Source organism: Electrona antarctica, assembly GCF_951216825.1.
Source record: "Electrona antarctica genome assembly, chromosome: 9".
Classification (NCBI taxonomy): Eukaryota; Metazoa; Chordata; class Actinopteri; order Myctophiformes; family Myctophidae; genus Electrona; species Electrona antarctica.
In genome coordinates, this window is record NC_136790.1 from 17,081,922 (window position 1) to 17,105,292 (window position 23,371).

Below are 23,371 nucleotides of genomic sequence, written 5' to 3' on the forward strand. Positions count from 1 at the left end.
AAACCCAATATATATAATACTTGTATGTTGGTTTATAAATGTGCAGAATGCAGATACCTGTATACTAGGGCTGTGAATCTTTGAGTGTCCCACGATTCGATTCCGATTCTTGGTGTCACGATTCGATCCAAAAACGATTAAAAAAAAATAATTCCAGATTCAAAATGATTTTCTATTCAAAATGATTCTCGATTCAATACATAGGATTACATCACAATCTACTCCAGTCTTGAACTGAAGTGACTACAGTAACTTGAAAATGACTGAAGACATGATGTTTACTGTGATTAGGGTAAGCTTACATTTCATATCACAGACACCATGTAGTGAAAACTCCTGTAACTGTAACCAGAAAAATAAATCTAAAAAATAAAAAAATCAATTTTTTGGGAGAAAAAAAAATGGACACCCCTACTGTATACAGGGCACATCTCTGAAGTGACAATTCAATGACTTGATATTTTGAATGCCAAATTGGCACATATAATGTAAAAGGGGCGAACGTCTCTAGTAGAAGAAACTGGAGCCGTTGTGAGCTTGTAGAAGAAACCGATGCAACTGGAGCAGGCCACGTGAACATGAGGGGGGAACACTTTCCACACAGAATGACCCCAGTGGGCCTTCTAGAAAGGTTATTATAGTTTTTAATTTGTCTGTATCTCTTATTTTGTTTTAACTTAGTTACTTAGTTTTGATTAGTCTTTAACCCATTCTGGACGGGAACCCCTTTTGGCGTTTTAACCAAGCATTATTTTATACTTTAGCTATTGAAAAATAGCAGATCTACAAGCGCCACCGAGTGGCGCGCTACGAGCTTGTAGGTCTGCTATTTTTGAAAAATCGTAAAAATGCGGCACACATCTTTGAATATAATATATTCTTTCAGAAGACTTTTTTTATTTCGACGTCAGGCCCAAATGTGTTGTGGAAATAGCCTACTCCTCAAACTCACTAGGAATTTTCACAACTTTTAAAGGTTTTTGGAAATGTGTGAAAATATTAGGCTCATGTATGAAAGACTAAACCTAAGGACATTTTCTCTATGGCTTTAGTTTGTTTTAACACACAATAGTTTCAGTTAGTTGTGTTTTTCCATAAGCCTTTTTTCTTCTTCAGGTAACAAATATTCTAGGGTTCGAGTGTTCAACGTAAAAGAAAGTTCCTATCACAACAGGTTTTTGTGGCCAGTGCCACCCTGTAGTAACTCTGAGGACCCCCTGTTGAAGACCCATGCTCTCTCTACAAGTTTAACGTGGAAACATATTTTTTTAATAATCAAAAACAAGCCTACAGTTTCAATGTGGAACCAGGTTGACTTTTATTAGAATGATTTGTACATCAGGCAGACAGGCTCAGAATTCATTCACAATTCATTTCATTAACGGTCTCATCAGAAACGTTACCATGGCAACTTTACACTCTTGTCCCCTTCTGTATTAAGACTCATTTTCAATCTCTCGAAACCCTGCCCCCCTCCCCGCCATATTTTCACTTGAAGCCATGTTATTGAGGAGTGAGGACCCCGGTCCCTTAAAAAAAAAAAAAAATTCATTGTAATTCTCCCCTGACCAGTCTCTCTTTGCCTACACTGCTTATGTCAGCACTAGCAAGACCCGTCAAGGCTGTGAGGGTGATGGATATTCCCCAAGTCGAGAACCATTACAGAGAAACGTGAGCTTCATGCTTCCCTAGGGAGGAGGAGACACTAGTAAGGAGAGGGGGTTAGCACCCTTGTTGCTACATACAATGACCAGTGCTCAACAGGCAGGACTCTTGGAGCAGTGGTTCTCAAACTTTGTCAAGGACCCCAAAAATTTATATTTGGCTGTGGAGTGGACTCGGACCCAAATTCCTTTGTGCCAGGGACCTCCATACAAGATATATGTTTAAAATGTGTGAAAAATATAGATCGGCTATTTTCAAATAGCTCATGAAATAGGGTTTAAGTGGTCAAACGTATTTTGACGCTACATTGACTCATTTTGTTGGGCACCCACTTGAACCGCCTCAAGGACCCCTGGGGACACCCAGGCCCTACTTTGAGAACCACCGTCTTAACCCATTTTGGGCGGGAACCCCTTTTGTGTGTTAGCATTATGTTATGCTTTAGCTATTGAAAAATATCAGATCTACAAGCTCATAGCGCGCCACCGAGTGGCGCGCTACGAGCTTGTAGGTCTGCTATTTTTGAAAAATCGAAGAACGACTGACATAGAAACATAGCTTTTTCAGAAAACTGTCTGGATGTAGAAGACATTTTTAGAATCTGATCTCCGGTCAAAATGGGTTAAGGGAGCTGGGAGGTAATGTGCAAAATGATGGGAGAGCTTAAAAGGCCTGTATACAGTGGGATGTCTGCCATGTGTAATTCTAAAATCGGGTGACCGTCTCACTGGAAAGCATGAAAATATACCCCATCAGTCACCCTTATACGTTGATGACTTAAACCCGTCGCTTTCAGAATAGAGCCGATGTACAAATTAAACACGTCGCAGTGCGACACATTGTTGGCTTGTAGATCAACTCTTTTCTGCAACACTTGTGTGTGTGATGGAGTGGAAATTGAGCTTGAGGCGAGTGCAACATGTAGAATGGAGCCTTGCATTATTGTGGACATTTTTAATGCCATTTGATACTCATGTAATGCCTCCCGGGGCCGATATAATTTCCAATCCTCAAATCATAACAAGGCAACCTCACCGATTGGTGATCTCTGATGGTATGGAACACAGTCTGCTGTTGGACCAATGCGGTTCTGGACAGTCCACAAACAGCCAGTCCACTGCAGAGACTGGATATTTGACAGAACGCCACAAACATAGGAGAAAAACAGCTGGCTGAATTCACATTTATCAACATTTCTCTCGAGGCGTCACATTTAATTTGTTTGGTTTCCAAATGCAAGCCATGATTCATTCTTAAATGTCCAAAACTGTGCATTTGTGCGTGAGAGCAGCAACCAGAGAAAGCGCTGGCTTCCATATAGATCATTACTCAGTGAGTGCACTGCCTTCAATTATACAGAGGTCCTCTCGCCCTCTCCTTTAAAACCACAACACTCATTTTCCGGGGAACATACCTTCTAGTAATGACGTCTGGCGTCTCAGAAAATAAAGACTAGATCACAAATGTTACTCCCCTGTTGCAATACCAGAAAAGCATTTAATTTTTCATTTTGGCAATAATTCTAACAAAGGTTTGTAAACATAATCTTTCCCTTGTTGAAATAAACACTCAAAACATGTTCTCATAATTTCATATAACCATTCATCCATCGCATTAAACTAAATCGGCATTACTGTTGGGGGCAAAAAAAAAAAACTCTTGATAGAACTCGTAGTCTATCATTCTGATAGATTAGTCCTCATGATATACTCTTTTCCTCTATTTTTACAGTTTCTGTAAAAAATTAAAAGAAAGAAATCTGCCTGTTTGCCATTGGATAAAGCTGAAGAGGTGGATGCCGTCTTTTCCATAATCCAAAGACAAGTGACTCTGAAAATGACTATCCCCAGTTAAGGACATGTACTGGTTACTTCACATCTCCCCAGTTAAGAACATGTACTGGTTACTCCAGCCAGGTATATCCTGAGTGTTCTGGCTGGTCCCCCCCAAAAAAAACAAAAAAGAAAACACTAGCAGCTTTTTTTTCCTTTTTCCGTTTTCTCAGTTTTTTTCTTTTTCAACATTAGTCTTTTTTTCACCTGTCACTCCTGTTAACGCACTATCATGCAAATACATACATCCATACACTCCGACCAAACACCCCTTCCATTGAACAAAATACTCAGTTTCACCGGGCCTCTCGCTCTCTCACTCGACACACACACACACACACACACACACACACACACACACACACACACACACACACGCACACGCACGCACACAGCCCGTTACCAGACATTTGTAGTTCCTCTGCGGAGCCCCGAAGGGTCTGCCCAACTCAGTGTTGACAAGTGTAAACACCTTAAGGCACCCATAAATGCACCGTGGACATTGAACACTGATGGTGCTGAGAATGCTGCCCCCCTCCCCCCCCCCCAGGGGTGAAACTCTTTGAGTTACCCCCACCCCACATGGCCATTACAACTAAATGTTACAATCCATGCACACACACACCGTTGTCTATGGACTCTGTCAGCTTAAGTGGTTTCTTCTGACGTCTCATTTCCCTCCCTTTGAACTGAGAACTCGTCACAGCAAAAACAACAAGGTGCTGTACCAGAGCCATCCAATACAGTTCTTTGTAGTGGGCAAGGATGGGGAAAACAACGCAGGGCAGCCATCTTAATCGACTGAGACGACATAGGGATCTCGCGTGCAAAATGGCTTTAGAAAGTCGAACACATAAGGCCCATGGTAATTCTTTTTTTGCATTGTTTGACAAAAGATAAAGTTTTCTTTTTAAACAATAAATCATCTGTGGACTCTCTTTGTACGACGAGTCTCAAAATAAATAGATCTACCTCTTTATTTTAAATATGTGTTAATATTTTCTCTGCTGTTCAAAAATATCTTTGTTTCTTGTTCTTGAGATAAAGTCCTTCAAAAAGGCTAGAAGTGTTAAGTATCCCTCCGAACTCTATCACACATGCATGTAGCTCTGTTCACATGTCCGGTGGCCTAGAATTCCAGAGGAGCTTTGGGTAAAACCATTGAAAGAAAGAAAAATAATAATAATAATAATGATAATAATAATAATAATATAGGGGAGCAGAAGTGAAAGTAAGTTAAAGGTTGCAGGCAACAACGTGGCCTGTGGAATCAAAAGGTAAGGAAGGAAGGAATGAAGGAAGTGGACAGTAAGGGGGAAGATGGGGAAGAGGGAGGTGGTATTGGGAGGCAGTAACAGAGGGGATATGAATAAATAAGGGCCAGTTGGACACCCCCCCTCTTCCTCTCTCTTTCTCTCTCTCGTCAACACTGATTAGCAAAAGGTGTGGTGGCAGGCAGGCCAGGCCTAGGCCTAGGCCTGGCCTGGCAGGCTGTGCTTAGCTCCAGGCCTGGGCTCTGCGCTGGTCAAAGTCAGCTATCAGCCGCTTGATGTGGGCCAGCTTGTTGTGCAGGTACTCGCAGCGTTGCTTCTCCTCGTGGTAGTTGGGACTGTGCTACAGAGGCCACGCAAAGAGAGAGACACACACACACACAAACCATCAAACAGGTGCATAAATGAAGCAAACATATTGTCGTAGTCGGACGTCAGAAACCCAAATCAGGAAATGGATCGGAAATGTTCAGAAATGGTGGAAATAGTAGCCTAGATCTACAAGCTCAATAAATGCGACGCCAATAGATATTTTTTGCTTGACTTCTTGAGTAGAGCATTAAATTACGCATTATTATTATAATCTTTTGTTTATACAAGGTCCCTGCCTTCGTCAATGACTCCAGCTGTGTTTTGAGAAAATGCCTTATGGCTATACTTGGTAAAAATAGATTATAATAAAAAAAAACATTTAGTGCTTGGAATGTAAATTTCCATATGGGCTTAACCAATGCGTACAGCTCACAATTAGTGTAATTATACATAATTGAATGGTTCCGTGCGATCACTTACTTGCTTCATCTTCTTGTACTCTTTCAGCACTTCTTCGTGTACCCTCTGCAAATGTTGGAAAACAACCACGTTAGCTTGGAATGCAGTAAGCCTATCAAATCATGAACATACTTTGAACTGGGATCGTATCCGTCATCATTCATTGGTCTCCCAAATGAAGATTCCATCCATTAGTTATTCCCATCCTAAAATGGTACAATCCGAATATCGTTGCTGTCGGACAGTGACCTCATATCTCCATATATAAATTGTATTTTCGTTAATGCTCACAAGTTTCAGGTATATTTTGATTATAGAGGTTAAACGCAATAATTTGGTGAAATTGACATTATCGTCTCATCTCTTAAACCATTCAAACAGAGAAAGCATCCCTGTCATTTTAGATTTTTGCGTTGGCTATTAAAAAACAGTTGTACAAGCTATTTGTACATTTGTCTGCTAATTTTGACTTAAAAAAATACATCTTGAAAAGTGGTTCTTGAGGGGGTTCCAGGTGGTCCCCAGCTAAATGATGAAGAGTTGGTAACCAAATGGACCCTTATAGATCTTTAACTCTTGAGAGCATAAAATGAAACCAAATTGACCTGTGGGTCCATTTTTAGTTTATGCTCTCAAGAGTTAAATTATTGTTAAACATCTGCATTACTTAATTTACAAGAAGTCTACACAATTAGAAGATTGTACAATAATTGTTATTTTGATCACCACATCAATACGGCATGTAAGTGTGGACACAATCTTATCCAACGACAATAAAATATTCAAAGATTTGGGACCGAGAGGCTAAATGTCATCAAATGGTGGTCCGTGGCTCAAATGCAAAATAAATACCTGGTACTCTTTGGTGCCAGGCGTCAGCTTCCTGCACTGGCTGTCCAGCTGGGTGAAGCGACGGGTGATGCTCTCCACGCGGGCGTGCAAGACGCGGTACTCGTCATACTCTGAGTTGAAGTCATCTTTGTAGGTCTGCCGCTGGTCCATGGACGCCAAGGGGCTGTACTTCCTGTGAACACAGGAAACAGCATTGTTAACAAGTTGACTGCCACAGAGTGGCGATAGAGGGTAGCTGCGCCAGCCAGAATAGCAGAATAGGGCAGATCACATCTGGGTTCCTCCCTCGCAGACCTCCATTGTAAGCATTTTTAGCAGTAGCTCACAATGTTTATCGTTCGCGTGAGGGGGTGACACGCAGTAAAGGCCGTGGGGATCTGGAGTCGAACCTGCGGCAGACTGGATTACCAGCCACGGTGCCCAGACGGCTACGCCAGCCGCCTGGGCCAGCCAGTGTTTTTGACAGCAAATTTCTATTTTAGTTTTAGTCAGTCTCTTGAATAGTTTTCATTTAGTGTCAGTCCCATTTTAGTCACCTGGAATGTTTTAGTGTTAGTCTAGTTTCAGTTGACTAAATATCATCTAGTTTCAGTCGACTAAATCTACAGTTCACTTAGTCGACTAAAATGCATTTTGGCAGGCCTTGATGCCGTCGTTTTTACACCTGCTGAAAATAGCCGAAAATAGCCGATCTACTAGCCGTAGATCGGCTATTTTCAGCATGCAACAGATTGTAAAATGACTTGTACTGCATCTCTTGTCCACTAGTCCCTTCCTAACATTATAATCTAGTTTTAATTTGCTGACGAAATTGTCAACATATTTAGTCTTAGTTTTAGTCATCATAGCTTAGTTTTTATTTAGTTTCCATTTCGTTTATAAGTGGAAAAAGGTAGTCGACGAACATTTTTCGTCTTAGACAAAATCAACACTGCATGTGTATGCCAAACAAGTTTTCACGTAGGGCCAATCCAAACTGCCATAAAAAGGTTGAACGCTCACAAGGAGCCAGTTCAAATGGTAGTGCATGTTGTGTCTTCAGAAAGTTCTCTTTTCCAGAAATGTGTAAGCTTGTAGAGCCTATTTCCGGTACATAGTATTCTTCCATAGAAGACATGCGGGCATCTATGGAATCCAAATGACTGACATCAGTCGTGGCGACTGAGAACTTTAATCCATGGGTTTCATTTTCACTACACAAAAGCAGGGGTTCTCAACGTTTTTGGCCGGGGACCCCCGGAAATGCTTTGGCAATGTCTCGGGACCCCCGCCCGCCCCCTCCCGACCCCCAATATAAATTGACTGCTACAATAACCTTAAACCATTTTGGGCGGGAACCCCTTTTGGTGTTTTAAGCATTGTTATAATTTAGCTATTGAAAAATAGCAGATCTACAAGCTCATAGCGCGCCACCGAGTGGCGCGCTACGAGCTTGTAGGTCTGCTATTTTTGAAAAATCGTGAAAATAATTTTATTTTATTTTATTTATTTATTTTTTGAAAATAATTTGGCGACCCCCCGAGGGGTCGCGACCCACGGGTTGAGAACCCCTGCACAAAAGGACAGGACTGTTCAGTTCCAATACTCACGCTACATAGTCTGGCATCACAGTGGTGGAAGAGAGGTCTGTGGAGTGGACTGGCTTCTCTTTGTCCGAGGAGTCTGAGAAGAGGAGAAGAGGCGTTAGATCATATATCCTCTCTGGAGAGTTTAACTACACCCCTGGCTGAGCACGGTACAGTATAGAAAAAGATTTAGCTCACAAGATTATCTGGAAACCCTTTACAAACAAATTCTGTGGTTTAATGTGAAAGTAATTCAGACTCCAAAGACTATGCTAGTCAGAGAAAGAGGAGGCATCGGAATGAGTACGATTGAATAAAAGAAGTCAAACCGAATGCAGAATGTGGTTCAACATGTCGAGGCAAAGTACAGCTCATTGATATAAACCACGTAAAAGCAGAACATGAAATGCAGGCATGATAAAAGACAGGATACAGCACAGAGTATCTCTGCGAGATAAGAAACAGCAGTAGTGATCACTGCATATGGTTTAGTCAGGCTGTAGACTCAGAAACTGCAGAGATACCAAATTGAAAGTCTGACAAAGACACCCGAATAAGGTGGTGTCTTCCGAAGACAAGTCGGTATAATGCGAGGGATAAGCAACCAAAGAACACAAGACGTTTTAGCTAAGCTTGCCACTGCAAAAGTAGAAGCTACAACAACCCACCTTGGTCTTTGTGGGGATTCTTGGTGATGGGCTCCCTCTCCCCTTGCCCGGAAGAAGCACGGTGCTTCTTCCGGGGCCTCTCAGCCTTCCCCGTTTGGCCGCCCTCGGAGGGCTTCTCCTGGTCAGCCACCCTGGGAGGGCTGCAGCTGCCCCTCTCCTTGTGTTTGTGTTTCTCTTTTTTGCTTTTCTCTCTGTCCTTCTCTTTGTGCTTCTTGGGTTTCTTCTTGGACTTTATGCTAGTGTTGGCGGACAAGGGGGGGCTGCTGATGGCGGTGGAGGTGACGGTGAGAGAGGTGCGAGGGGTCGGGCTGAGGGAGCTGGGCGGTCCGGGTGCTGGGGGGGTTGGGGTGGGGGTGGTGGTGGTGGCGGCGGCGGGTGGTTGGTAGCGCTCCTGCAGACCCCGGTCTGAGGGGAGCGGGCTCCGGGTGGGGGAAGGGTCCCTGCAGGAGGAGCTCTGGTCCAAAGGCAGGTCCTGCGTTCCACGGCCCTCCGGGGTGCTGGGCGAGTTGGAGTTGGAGCTGGGACTGGGGGGCTGCTGGTGGTGGTGAGAGGAGGAGGGGGCCGGGTGGTGGGAGGTCACAGGGAGGTGGGGCGGCGGGCCCGAGGTGACACCGGCAGGTAGGAATGGGCGCTTGGTGGTGGCGGCGGGACTGCCCTCGTCCTCGCGGCGGTCGGATGAGGAGGACGCGGCCGGGCCACGGTTGATGTGGGAGATGCGGGGCTTCTTTGGTGCCAGAGGGTCGATGAAGTCGCCCTGCTGCTCTGCATCAGGTTGGCGCTTCTGCAAGAGTGAAAACAAAACGTTACCATTCTGTGCAGTTGTCTTCACCCATTCTGGGCGGGAACCCCTTTTGGTGTTAGCATCATGTTATGCTTTAGCTATTGAAAAATAGCAGATCTACAAGCTCATAGCACGCCACCGAGTGGCGCACTACAAGCTTGTAGGTCTGCTATTTTTGAAAAATCGAAGAACGACTGACATAGAAACATAGCTTTTTCAGAAAACTGTCAGGATGTAGAAGAAATTTTTAGAATCTGATCTCAGGTCAAAATGGGTTAACTCTGTGTTTTGTGTCTGCAGTGTAGGTGCCCTTACCGGGGAGGACGTGGTGTCTTTAGGAGAACTGCTGGACGAAAGCGGCTCGTAGGAAGTAGGAAGACCCAGTTTTCTGTTACATTAGAGGGAGGGAGGTATAGAGAGGACAAGTTATGGACCAGTGAATTTTAATATTAGCTCCTGCTTATAACACAATAAAATATAACACATTAAAAATAATAATACATTAAGCTAATTAAAGAAGCACCATAAAGGAGTAAATGTTTCCTAACTAGTTCAATCAATCATATACTATATAGATAGACAGATGTTTCTGTACCGAGCCAAGATCCTGTCCACTTGGACCCGGTCGTCTTCATTGTACCCAGGCCAGTCTCTCTGGACCTCACGGTAGACGAAATCCTTCAATGCGTACGAGTTGTCTTTGTTCAGATTCGCTATCTGTTTTGTGGGCACACACGGACACACACTTCAGTAGACGTAAAACACTAATTTCATGTGTACATTTAATGCCATGTTCTGTTGGGAGAGCTAACCCGAACTGTGGCCTTGAGTGCCGACACGTAACTTGAGAAAAGCTAAATAGCCAGATATTGTAATCTCTGGATCACACGTTCAAATGATGTACTGAAACTTCCCATTTCTTGTGCTAGCTAAACCAGTGCACGGCATACATCTGCGTATGTAAATGTATGTTTTAAGGCTAAGTGGCTTGCTGTGCACACACGTTCAATAGAAGCCTTTGTATTGCCATGAACTGGGTTTACTCAGTGATTTGCATTCTATGCTCCAATGCCTGCAGACGGCCAGGCAACGGGGGTTGTGCACATGGCACCTTCACCACATAACTACTGGTGACTAGTGATGGGTCATTCATGATCGATTTGTCATGTCATTGCCGTGGCGTGAACAAGAACTAAGAAGAAACTAGTTCACTTCCTGAAACCGTTACGTTCACTCCCCCGTCCCCTCCACCCATACACAGGAAGGGAGGGCGGGCTGTGAGCGGTGTTGTGTTGCTTTTCACTAGACAATAGATATACTGAATGAATCGTTTTAACGGATCATTGCCGTGAACATGAACAAAATAGTTTGTTTATTGAAATGAACCTTTTTTTTTACCCATGACAAATATCACTACTGTATATACTGTATGTGTGTGTGTATATAGGCAAATCAAGTCCCAGTTAGTTAGGCTTGTTCTTGCCACAGGGGTTTCCTAAATATGAACAAAACCTTTGTTGTGTCAAACTGACATATTGAGCCTACAGTATGACACAGTGTGGCTTCCCCCCACCTTCACATTCAGTAGATCCTGTGATCTTTTGTGGCCAGATGTAATTTCTTGGGGTCTAGTAGGACTATAGTAAATAATACAAAAATAAATCGCTATGACATTTTGTAAAAAAAAAAATACATATTTAGCACCATGCTCGAATGCCCCCACCCCCCTGTCAAAAACAGCTAAAATCACTAAAACTAAAGAAAGCAGCAAATGAAAAAGAATTACACCCATCTTTTACTTTCTCTCATAACCTAAAACATGAACCTTGGTTGAAAAAAATTAAAGTTGTCCTTTAAAACGTACTTAGGAAGTTCGTGCCCCGCTGCGAGCTAGTACAACTGATATTTAAATTTCAATTCATTATTTTATTTAATTTTAAACAAATCCTCTTTTCTGAGGGTCCGTGACACAAAACATTTTTCAGATGGTGGGGTCCGCAGCCAAATATATAATTTTTTGGGGGGGGGTCTTTTGCAACAAAACGTTTGAGAACCACTGATTTAGGGGGAATTAACCCATTCTGGGCGGGAACCCCTTTTAGTGTTAGCATTAAGTTATGCTTTAGCTATTGAAAAATAGCAGATCTACAAGCTCATAGCGGGCCACCGAGTGGCGCGCTACGAGCTTGTAGGTCTGCTATTTTTGAAAAATGTAAGAACGACTGACGTAGAAACATAGCTTTTTCAGGAAACTGTCAGGATGTAGAAGACATTTTTAGAATCTGATCTCAGGTCAAAATGGGTTAATTTGTAGAATGGGACTGGGGTCTTCAACGGGATGATTGTGACAGACAGAGGGGCCAACATACCTGTTGCAGGGTGCTCCCCAGAGAGCTGCGGTCCTTCTGGCTGACCCCGTCGCGCTGCAGCCTGGCCAGCACCTCCAGCTTCTTGTAGGACCTCAGCGCCAGCAGGTGGATGATGCGGTCGCGGTACGGCCGCTGGGCCACGGGGTTGTTGGAAAGGCACTTGCGGATGGTGTTGGCTGGATTGATGGGTGTGGAGCGCTTGCGTTCCGGGCACACATCGCCCGACGGCGCCGGCTTTCGGATATGGACTTGCTTCCCTGAGATGACAAAGAGCGTGAGACATTAAACACAATGTTCTGACCCGATGCCAGGACTGGATGCCGATCCCCAACTCTTCCTAATCCAATTTGAAATAGTTGGATTTTATTAAAGTTACAATTTGATAACATTTAAATATATGTCATATATGTCAACGTGTTGTGAGCTTCTAGATCTGCTAAAAGCCCACAAAAAAATAAAAAAACATTTCCAAAAAGAATGACATGCCCAAAAACCAGGACACACGGGGTATCGAAAAAGTCAAAGAATGACCAATATATCGGCCTGACCGATAGATTGGCGGGGCTCTACTCTTAGTTCTGACCTAGTCTGATGGCCCATTAAGCATACACTCAACGATACTTACTCCCCAACACCAGAGGAAGCCATGCTGCGCAATATATGAATTATAGCAGATTCAACTTACTGCATGTTCTCTGGGCCAGTGTGTGATTGTATGTAGGTATGTCCCGTTTGTTTGCCTCCGATCCGATTCCGGTCATTACAGTTTTAGTATCTGCAGATACCGATTAAGTCCCGATCCAATATTTCGCAAATTCATTAAAAAAGGGAAAGAAAAGAGAAGACGTTTTGTTTAACAGTATTCAACTTGGATAGCTTTATATTCGGCTCTTTTTTATCACACTTTTAATTAATGCAGGATTGGTTCAAACCATGAGTAAACTCAATCTAATCTCTTAGTGGTGCAGCACAAAACATGCAAACAAAATATAACATTTAAATATCTTGTCTTGAACAAACTAACTGTCCTTAAAACCTCAGCTGTTACAATGCAACAAAACAACTCCACATCTAAGCAGTAGCACTGATGTAGTCAGTGGGTCATTTGAACGGGTCCCACGGACAAGGACATTTTGATTCCCAATTTAAAAAAAAATCATAAATCACATTCACACAGTAATGAATTGCATTTTTATAGCGCTTTTCCAAGTGCTCAAAGCGCTTTACAATGGTTCATTCATTCATACATTGGGAGGTGAAGCGGCGAACAGTCAACGCCAGCGTCCTCACTTCCCACATTCACACACACACCAATGGTGGCAAGCTCGCACCGACCAACTCATTGGAGGCAATGTAGGGTTCAGTGTCTTGCCCAAGGATACGTCGACATGTGGACAGGAGAAGCCGGGATTCGAACCGCCGACCCAGGGATCATTGGACGACCTGCTCTACCTCCTGAGCCACAGTAAGCCAACATTGTTTGTACCGGAAAAGGTACATTATGTTACTGCTATGTGCAAACTGCTAGCCTCAAACTCTCCTGGAATTGATAGTTTTAAACTCTCTAAAACGGGATCTAAAATGTTATGCTTACACCGATAACAAGTGAGCTACTTTCCTTTCCTACTTTCAGTCCTAGGATGTTTGCTGTAATATTTTTTTAAACGAGGCAATGTTGCGAGCACTTTACAACATGAACGATTGCAATGTCGTGTCATGTCTAGTAGGACTAACTTTTCATTGTGAAAGTTTTATTTTTTGCCAGGTGCTTGAAAAGCACGTGGACTACATTCACCAACGACTATACCGACGACTGTAGTGGACACTTTCATGATTGACTGCCTCTAAACCAATGGGAGACTTGCCCATAAAACCCATAGTCTGAATGGCTTAAAAACCCATACTCTGAATGCCTCAATGTGAAGCCGTATTGGCTGCCGTTGTGCAAGGAGTTTGTATGAGAACGAAAGTGAGAAGTGAAACGTGAGTGGCAACAGAAGCTAATGTTATGAGCTACAAGAGCTTGCTGCACCTGACAGTTATGACCGAGTCATTCTTGTTTAATTCTGTCAGAGCAAGTTCATTGAGCAAACAGCTGGAGTAGGCTACTTGTATGTGTTCTTTCATGCTGTCTGTATCAGACACAGACACACAGAGAAGTGGAGCATGTGGATGTAAAATAATATTAAAAGCATAATTCTATGGTTCTGTGAAGCTTGGTTGGACATGCAGCGAAGAAATATCACAATAAAAAAAATCAATCACACAATTTCCTTACGATTCCGATCAATTAAAAACAACGTGATCGGGCCCGATTTCCCGAGTAGAGTTGTCCCAATTGGATTGGGACAACTCTACTTATGATATGTTGTACAGTAGAATTGTTTTGACCTGTGTGTGTGTGTGTGGACAGGATCAGAAGTAGCTGCGGTGGCGTTTCTCTATTATAAGCCACCAAACTCAGTGAAACTGCAAGTGACTGTGCGTCACAAGTCACCAGACTACAAACATGCAATTTATTTGGGCCATTTACTTATGAATCAGCTTAGATGATGATGATGATGATGATAGGCCTAATACTTTTGTATGAATTCCTTTGTGTGTGCATTGCCAAATTTAGGCCACTAAGCAAACAACAGCCTAGCCTCCGGCACTCAAAAGGCGTTCGGCTTATTTTAGTGTCAGGACAAATAAACATTTAAAATTGTATCTCTGGAACCAGGGGAGAGTGAAAAGGCACATGGTGGTGCCAACCAAGCGAAACGCTGAAATTACTTTTAAATTATCTAATTAATTGTGATGTTTTTCAAATAAATGCATATCAACTTGTATGCAGAAACACCAGAAGCAAGAATACATGCATCATGCATCATGTAATAAAGTATAAATTCATTAAATAAAAAAAGCCCGAAGACACCTCTGCTCTGCTAAACTCTGCCTCGTCGGGATGATTTGACACTTGCTTTACTGCTTCAGTCATTATGAATCCTAAAGCTCTTTAACCCATTCTGGGCGGGAACCCCTTTTGGTGTTAGCATTAAGTTATGCTTTAGCTATTGAAAAATAGCAGATCTACAAGCTCATAGCGCGCCACCGAGTGGCGCGCTACGAGCTTGTAGGTCTGCCATTTTTGAAAAATCGAAGAACCACTGACATAGAAACATAGCTTTTTCAGAAAACTGTCAGGATGAAGAAGCCATTTTTAGAATCCGATCTCAGGTCTAAATGGGTTAAGAGATTATGGCTAGAGAGGTCAAGAGAGAACATCGCTGTCCCTCTCTGCTCCCTGAGTAAATGCCATGACCGCTCACAGTCTGAAGAGCTCCCACATGCAGCCGTGGGCTGTCTCGGGCACACGGGTGAAAGACCGAGGCAGGTGATTAACGTATGGCAGCTGCTACCAAGCTTTCAGCTTCAGCAATAAGCAGGCGGGTGACATGTGTCAATTAATATAATATCATGCTCAAATGTTATGGCAAGCACATTATACATGAATGTCAATCCTGTTGAATTTGAAAAGGCAATGTGTCCCGCCCCATATTTGCATACTGGGCCCTGGTTGGTTATAGCCTGGTTCCAGACGACTCTGTCGGCTCGTCACCACTTGGGGTGTGAAGTCCTCCCACAATTGAGAGGGGCCAGACTTAATCTGCCTTACAACGCAAATGGCATGCTATGGTATACAACATCATTGATCATTTAAAGAGATTGAGATTCGTAGTCAGGGGAGACAAGTCAATTCATTTGCATGACTGAGTGACTGTATCACAGGCAAAGTTTTCATGGACTTTAACCTTTCAGCCACCTCACGATCGCGGCAATTATGATGCTAATTAATGTTCCCCTACCACACTTACAAGTGACACAACCCTCCCTTAGTTTAGACTAGTCATTGGTTAAGGTTAGGTTTAGGTGTGCTGCCCCGTGGGAGGTTAGGGTGAGGGTTTGAGATAGGTTGTAGTTGTAGGACTAATGACTGGTCTAACCAATGACTAGTCTAAACCAAATACTGTCTAAACTAAGTACTGCACCCACTCCCTGTCTTAAGACCGTAGAATGCTAATTTAATACTTTTTGTCTTCTTAAGTAAGTAATCAATGTTGTAATAACCGTTTAATAATATAATACCAGTGCAGACACCCTGGGTTACAGTAAATGACAAGATGCAAGGCTGAAACCAAGAGACTCAGGAAACGATCAGTTTTCCACCGTTTAATGGGGTGTTTTACTCGTCGCCAGCTGCTACATGCCCGCGTCCCACCCCTTTCTGCTGCTGCTCCTCTCGTTTTCCAGTTTCCATCTGGGCCGGGCCGTATGCAAATACATCCCCAAGGGCCACAAAACAGACCCAAGGAAGCTTCCAACTCACTTTTCAAGTTTGTAGCAGCTGTCAGAATGGATTCTTCTGACCAAGACAAACCAGAGAAAAATCCACACAATACCTACCCAAAATAGAAACAAGCGAAATGCACGCAGTAGATGCGTTAATAACTTGGCTTAGTGTAAAGTAACATGCATGCAAAAAAAATGCAGGCATATATATATTATTCGGTTTAATATACAGAAATGAGAATAGAATAGTCCAGTGTACTTGGCAGCATGATGGGACAGCAAAACATACTTTTTGGTTGAAAAGCACGCAACTATTCACCTTCATCATCTGCAGCCTTCACAGTAGTGAATCTGAATGACTGATAATGTTGCCAAATGTTTCAATGACAAAAACATTTGACATTCTATCCTATATAAAAATTGTCTAATGAGAGGGCAGGCAGACCACGTCAGTCTGACCCAGACATAACTATAAACAATCCAATACGCCCGTATATAGGCAGGACCACGGCCACGTCACAATGACATACATTAACCATAAACAAACCCGAGAGTGCGTGAAGAACTGATCTTCAAGCCAACAGCGTGCTGCGACACGTTGGCAGCTTGTAAATCAGTTCTCTTTGGCAAGTGATGCCGTCGTTCGATAGAGTATAAATTAGACATAAATCCTCTCAGGTGCAACATGTTCTTTCACAGTAGAAGAAATTAGCCGAAGTGGATCAAGGCGCAGCCAGATTTGGCCTGGGACGTCACATCAACATCAAGATGTTACGCAGCAGTAGCAGCACATCCCTGGTCTCTAAGTCCCCCAAGCATGACAGGTTAAGGTTGCGATAGGTCCACAGGGAACATATGATTAAGCCAAGAGAGATTAACTTTTACTTTTCCACTTACATGACCTCAATCCAGGCAGCGAGAGGTACAGTGGACAAGAAGACAGGTGCACGTGTGTTTGTACGCGGCAAACTCTGGAGTGTGCAGAGTGTGAGACTTCAGCCCTTTCCATGGCATGTTGGCAGGCTGTGTGTCAATACTACCCAAATAGCTTCCTTTGACTCCCTTTTGCCTCCCTTGGCCCTTATCAGCGAGAGTGCTAATCTGGAAAGACTGAGATGGCAAAATGGCTTAGTCAGCCACAACAATGGCTTTGAATGGAGCCAGGCTGGCAGCTTTCACCTATTCAGTCCCGCAAATGGGACTGAGTCTGAAAAGAGGGGAGGGGTGTTGATAGCACACAAAGCCAATGTTGGCGTGCTGGGATCTAGCCTGGGATGTGAGCGTGGTGCTGTTGGCAGCAGGTGAATACCAGGGGATTTCTATGTAGAGGGAGACAGACTTACCTCTAAACTGGCCCCCAGGCTTGATGACTTTGGTCCCCCGTTCACGTGTGTCCTCCGCGGCCTGGGTCATGCGCTCCCGGGTCACCTGGTAGGAGTCGTTGGTGGCACACACCGTGACCTTGTCCTGTATCGTCCCTAACGAGGCCAGGTGGGACGCTCCCGGGCTAGAGAGGGAAATAAAGAGTGACAGAGACAGATGTGAATAGACTGACATAGTATGTCGACACCACATATGGTCTTTTGATTAAAAGATACATTCTAAGGGTGCGTTCACACAAGAGGCAAAGATATTTTTCACGTTGCTTCATTCGCTGGATTTGTGTCGCAGGGACAATGTGTTTATTCGTGTGTTCGCCAACTCACAAATGCTGTACGATGGAAACGGTACCGAATACTAATGACGACAATGTAATATAGCACATGTAGGTGTGAAATTAATCAAAATTGTGCAACTATATTTGATGACTAAAACAGAGATCATACAGTGAAGCCGTCAAAGACACATGCAGAGTGCGTTTTTCTTCCCCCACTGACAGCTTTCCCGTCCAGGAGCTGTCGCTATGTGTGAGGTGTCAGGTCAGTGAGTAAATGGAAAGCAGTTTGTTGACACAAAGACCAACTCGGGGGCTTGTTTTGTTTGCAGGCAGTAAGCACATAAATCACCCACCCCCCCCAGCCTAAATTTATCCATTTTTATTTAACTCAGCAAATGTTCCTACAAAGCCAAAGTGCAATAACTATGGATTTTGGCTGATATTGGGTTTAAAAGTGTTTCAACTGGTCAGCCAAATACGTGATATTACACCAATAATTGTTTAACCCCCAAAATCATGAAGGCTAATTTGACCTTTGGGATACACAAATAAGTCAGTGTGACCAAAAACATAGTCACTGCACTTTGGCTTTGTAGGGCAGTACAAAGGTAACCAAATGGACCCTTGCGGGTCTAATTCGTTACCCAAAAGCAAAGCCAAATGATTTTGGTGAGCTGTTGGCTACAGGGTTGGTGACAGGATAGATCTGGTTAGACAAACAACTGCAGGCACTATCTGCTGCAGAGCGCATGTCTGTGTCAAAATCAATAAATATTCACTAAAAAGGGCAAGCCGATTGGCTGTCAAGACGAGAATGGTGAAGCGAACTTTGCTAAAACTGGTAACCTCAACTTCAGCAAATACAATTCATTCATTCATTCGCGTTGCCCGGTGCACCTCATTTGCGCCGCTCGCGGCAGCAGCGCGTCAATTTTTTGTATTGACTGTGTGTAATAATGCCGCTCATATAAATATCTTCACATAATTATGTGAGCACACCTAAACATGTGCATATGGTTGGATATTAGGATACAACAACATGCTTTACCTGGGCGCATTTTGTTGGATACACTCAAAGCTTCCCTGAGGGTTGTCCTTGCCCACATTGGACAAGTAGAAGTCAAAATTCTGGAAGGCATCTGAGGAGTCGGTCCTGGGAATTTTAATGCGCTGTAAAAGGTTCAAGCAAACACAGAGGATAAATCAATGAATGGAAGTAATTCATCACAACCTGTCCATTTGCCCCTTGTGCTTGGAGAGATCCTTGGAATTACGCCCTTGTTAGCACTTAGCAGTAGTCCATCTCTGAATGTAAGGAGGTAATACTCCATGTGTGAAAAAACGCCTTCCAAGTAAGTCACTGTTCTCATGTTCTAGTTTGCAGATCAGCTTACAGTTCAGTGTGCAAGTGCGTGTGCATAGTTCCGGCTGTGCCTACATCTGAGCTATGGCCTTTTGATATGAACAGCCTGGGAACATGGAGATACAGGAGGGTCTTTAAGGCAGGAATATGTTGGTGTGTGCGCGCACGTGTGTATGCAGAAGTTGATTTTATATCATGAGGTAAGCTAGAGAAAATGTCCAAAGAGTATTGACCCTTTCCTGTGTGTGTGTGTGTGTGTGTGTGTGCGTGTGTGTGTGTGTGTGTGTGTGTGTGTGTGGAATTAGCTTGCCAGAGAGTTGGTACACCTCGAATATATAACTTAACGAGCAATATCCATCACTGTTACAGAGTTAACTGAGTAAATACACCATATTTCTACAAACTAAAAATAACCTGGCTCACAAAGTAAGAGTTGGGAAAGAACACATGGAACACATGGAATATCTGGCATTTCCTGTATTAAAAATGAAGATATCTTTACATTTTCCCCTTTTCTTTTCTAGAAAGGTGTGAGAGAGGTGATTTCCATCAATAAGGGAACATAAATACTTACGCCTTGGAGTCCTTTGAATTGTATTGTTGGCCGCAAAGTAGGTACATTCTGAAAATGAAGGAAAACACGATTTAACAATTTGTAGTGGAAGAATACAAGGTTCATACAGCCTCTGTAGACACAGGGGCTGTAAAAGAAAGCCTTTTGAGATGACATTCATGACAATGTTGGCCTGAAACTTAGGTGACATCTTACGTAATCAGTATGATATGCCATTATCTCAGGCGTAGATACAGAGACACCAGGACCTAAATCTTCATGCTATAAATCTACTGTACCCCTTTGGCATTTCATGTGGTACAGAGAACTTTCTTCAAAAAAATATTCACTTTCATACATCTAACCGCAAACTGTGGGACGGAAAATGGCTTTTTGTGAAGGATATTTTTGACATTTCTTCTTGTGTGGTATGGTCTTTGAAGTCTTGCGCTGGTGGCTACTTGAAACAGGAGTGGACAGCCACGAGCATGCAGTGGCTACTCTGTTAGGATGGATGTGCTGCCCACACTTCTCAACTCAGCTGTAGGATCGTCTGGCTAGATTGTGAGACTCCAAAGTCTGCTATCGACTGGTCCACACACAGAATGTGGCATTTTATTAACAACAGCCTTTCTGCATTTCTAGAGTCCAAGTCTTTTGTGGAAAATTAATTTGTTTGAAATACAAGCTCATACCCCAGCTCATAGGGAAACCAATACTAAAACTCCATGGTTTAGGAGCCAGAGAAACCCCTTGATGACTAGCTAAGAAACTGAGTTGACAGTTTAAGCTATGTTACTGTTCCTTGCCACTGTGTGTACTGAAGTTTCAGCATCAAGCCACAGTTTTACCTACCCATCCCCCAACATAAGGCCTACACTCACACCAACTAGTCCCCACACACACACACACACAGTTCTGATCACATTTCATGTCACCACAGAAGGACAGAGTTAGCCAGCTCTCACTCACACGACTGCAACTAGTTTAGTTATAGCCCCCCATGGCATGCACATCACAGAGGGGGGAGAGGAACAAAAAGCAGGCAGTTTTTGGTTGCCCAGTCAGCAAGAGATGGCAGGCTGCCGTTCCGTGTATGGACCCAACATTACCACATAAAAAAAAAGACGGTTGCAGAATAGTTGTCACAAAAGAATTCCTTCAGCTAGTGATCCTGTTAAGTTGTAGCTAGATAGATAAGTTGTAGCTAGATAGATACACTGAGGCTTAGTAAGTAACTAAGTTATTTCTGAGGGGTTACATTTCAAGAAAGATATAATATTACTTTGACACGATGATAGTTTTCTATATCACATACAGATACATCGCTGTGGGTCATGATGAGCTTAAATGCTGTCACAGTCTGTCTGAGAGTGAGAGCTGAACATTCTGCTCCTATGCTAGGCTAAATGTAGCCTGACTGCCAACCATGGCCTAGTATGTATGCAACCCTGTTGTTGTTGATGACCTCAGATAGCTTGGTGTTGGGTCTCTCTTCGCCCAAGGCTGCTTAGACCAACAGCCTGTCTGGCACTTCAGCAAGACAATACCATTTATATATAAAACAAGATGAAGTTATATTTGATCCCCTGTAGGTGTATGGGTAAAACCTTTAGCAATGCTAGCTTCAAATGCTTCACATAATCCCCCATCTTTTTTACAGTGAGAAACTGACCAATATCCTGAACTCAAGAAAAACGGTATGTTTAATATAAATTGCATTAGTTTGTGTAAAATATAATTACACGAGGGGACACTTTATATCCAGAATGTTAACTTTAATTTGGGGACAACTTGCTGGCACTTATCAAGCAAGCAATGCCTCATAACTTTCAAGAGGCCATCAGTGAAAAGAACATAACTTCCGTCCTTCCTATAGGCAATTAGGCATAACGTTTTAATGTAATTATACCACAGGCAGCAAACAACGTTCAGTACAGCGTTATATGTGTCTTAAAACAAGTATCGCATATTAATGTGGCCAAATCGGTTAACAAACTACCGACTCCTTCATTCATTCTTCCATCCATCCATCGAGGCCTAAAAAGTTACATTACATTTTTTACAATAAAAGACTACGAATGCATTCATTCGGTGAGACACGTTTTGCCGTGACGTTAAACCATACGTGGAACGTTAAAAATGGACTTTTACAGCTTCTTTCCCATCCTGTTCTATTTATAAGTTAAAACAATATCGAGTCGTCACTCTCGTCTCATTTGCATTGGTAACTTTAACCAGTTAGAAAACATGGAGGTTCGTTCACTTCACTTAGTTTTTTTCCTGGAACGTCGTCGTCTCACAAGTCACGACTCGCCCTCTCGTCGAAAAACGACGTTTTTTCACCGACATAGAAATAAGTGTAAAGTGTAAAAACGTCGTCAAGTAATAACGCTCGTGCGACAAAGTATAAATTCACTAAACGTCTAGTCGTCGCTCGAGTCGACCCAACATCTTTGAAACACTACTGGTTCCATCCCCCACCACCACCAACCAACCAAACAACCATCCGTTTATAACCTTATTATCCCATTAATAAATGTTTGTATGTTTGGACACACATGAAGCAAGAATGTCGTGGTTCTTCTCATTTGACTAAAGACTATTTCGTTTGGTTGAAAAAAAAGGAAGAATAAAAATGGACTTCAGTTTGTTGTTGGCACAGCAGGGGAGGAATGAACGAGCTAACACTGCTGCTGTTGCTAAAAAAAAAGAGAAAAAAAAACTTGACGTTTTTACCATCAGCTTTTTATAGTCTAAAATACAGTTGACAATTCATAACAGCTAGTTAATACGCGAGGTCAAAGTCTCATCTCAAATATGCGATGGTTCGCGACGTGACAATACGATGATTTCATTGATAAATATGAACAAATATAAAGGCAGCTGGTCAGCAAAAAACTTGTCGTGTTGGCTACCAGTGCTAGCTAACCCTACTACAGTTAGCTGTGCGTGGCACTCTCCCACTCTAGCTCTCCTTTTAAATCCCCTCAGCTATCCGTTATGTCTGGCTGGGTTTTTTTTTTTTTTTTAAGTTGGTTTTATTTCTAAACGCCTCGATCTCTTGCTCACCTTGCTGTTTTGGTGGCTCTCTATGGCCCTCAGCGCCGTCTCGGTGAGCTTGACGTGCAGGACGGTGACTCTGTCTGCAGTCTGCCGGCCACAGTTCAGTCCATACCTCCCGTCCTGGGAGAGCGACGCCATCTTTAGCGGCCGTCCTCCATCGTCCCTCTGACGGCTGAATTCAATGCACTTTAGGTTCTGTACTACCGGCTGTAGCGGCGCACACGGAGCTCCCCTGGCTGCCTTGCAGCGTTGCCACGTCCGCTTATTATAAGCACTACTGCAATGATGGAAGAAGTAGGCGGTTCTACTCAGCCTAAGATTTAGGCTCTCAGAGATGCATTTTATCGATTCTGACATTGTCAGGATTGGTAAAATAATAAAATCGTAGGCTAATTAATACCCTATTGTAGAAATAGTCTGTTACAAAATACAAATACGTTTAGTATTCAAAATGTACTTGAGTAAAAGGTACATCTTTATTGGCACAGAGTCTGAGATGGTTATACTTATAAGTAGGATACCAAGTTCAGATGAATTGAATGTGAAGGACTACAATGGAAACAAGTCAGGCTTTATTGGGTTTAAAATCCTCTTGGTTTGGCAGAAATTGAATTGAACTGTACTGT

The 23,371-nt window shown here is 43.0% G+C and overlaps 1 protein-coding gene across 1 annotated transcript; it reads right to left on the reverse strand.

The window, feature by feature from the left end:
- Positions 1 to 1,299: 1,299 nt before the first annotated feature.
- On the reverse strand, positions 1,300 to 23,040 carry ell2 (elongation factor for RNA polymerase II 2). The gene is made up of 12 exons (XM_079509429.1): positions 22,752 to 23,040; positions 19,701 to 19,748; positions 18,812 to 18,933; positions 17,450 to 17,613; positions 11,775 to 12,031; positions 10,001 to 10,122; positions 9,721 to 9,793; positions 8,625 to 9,405; positions 7,981 to 8,053; positions 6,392 to 6,563; positions 5,561 to 5,605; positions 1,300 to 5,111 (listed from the first exon to the last, which is right to left on the reverse strand). The coding sequence occupies exons 1-12, from the start codon at positions 22,881 to 22,883 to the stop codon at positions 4,995 to 4,997; spliced, it is 2,106 nt and encodes a 701-aa protein (XP_079365555.1). The 5' UTR covers positions 22,884 to 23,040; the 3' UTR covers positions 1,300 to 4,994.
- Between the last annotated feature and the right edge of the window lie 331 nt (positions 23,041 to 23,371).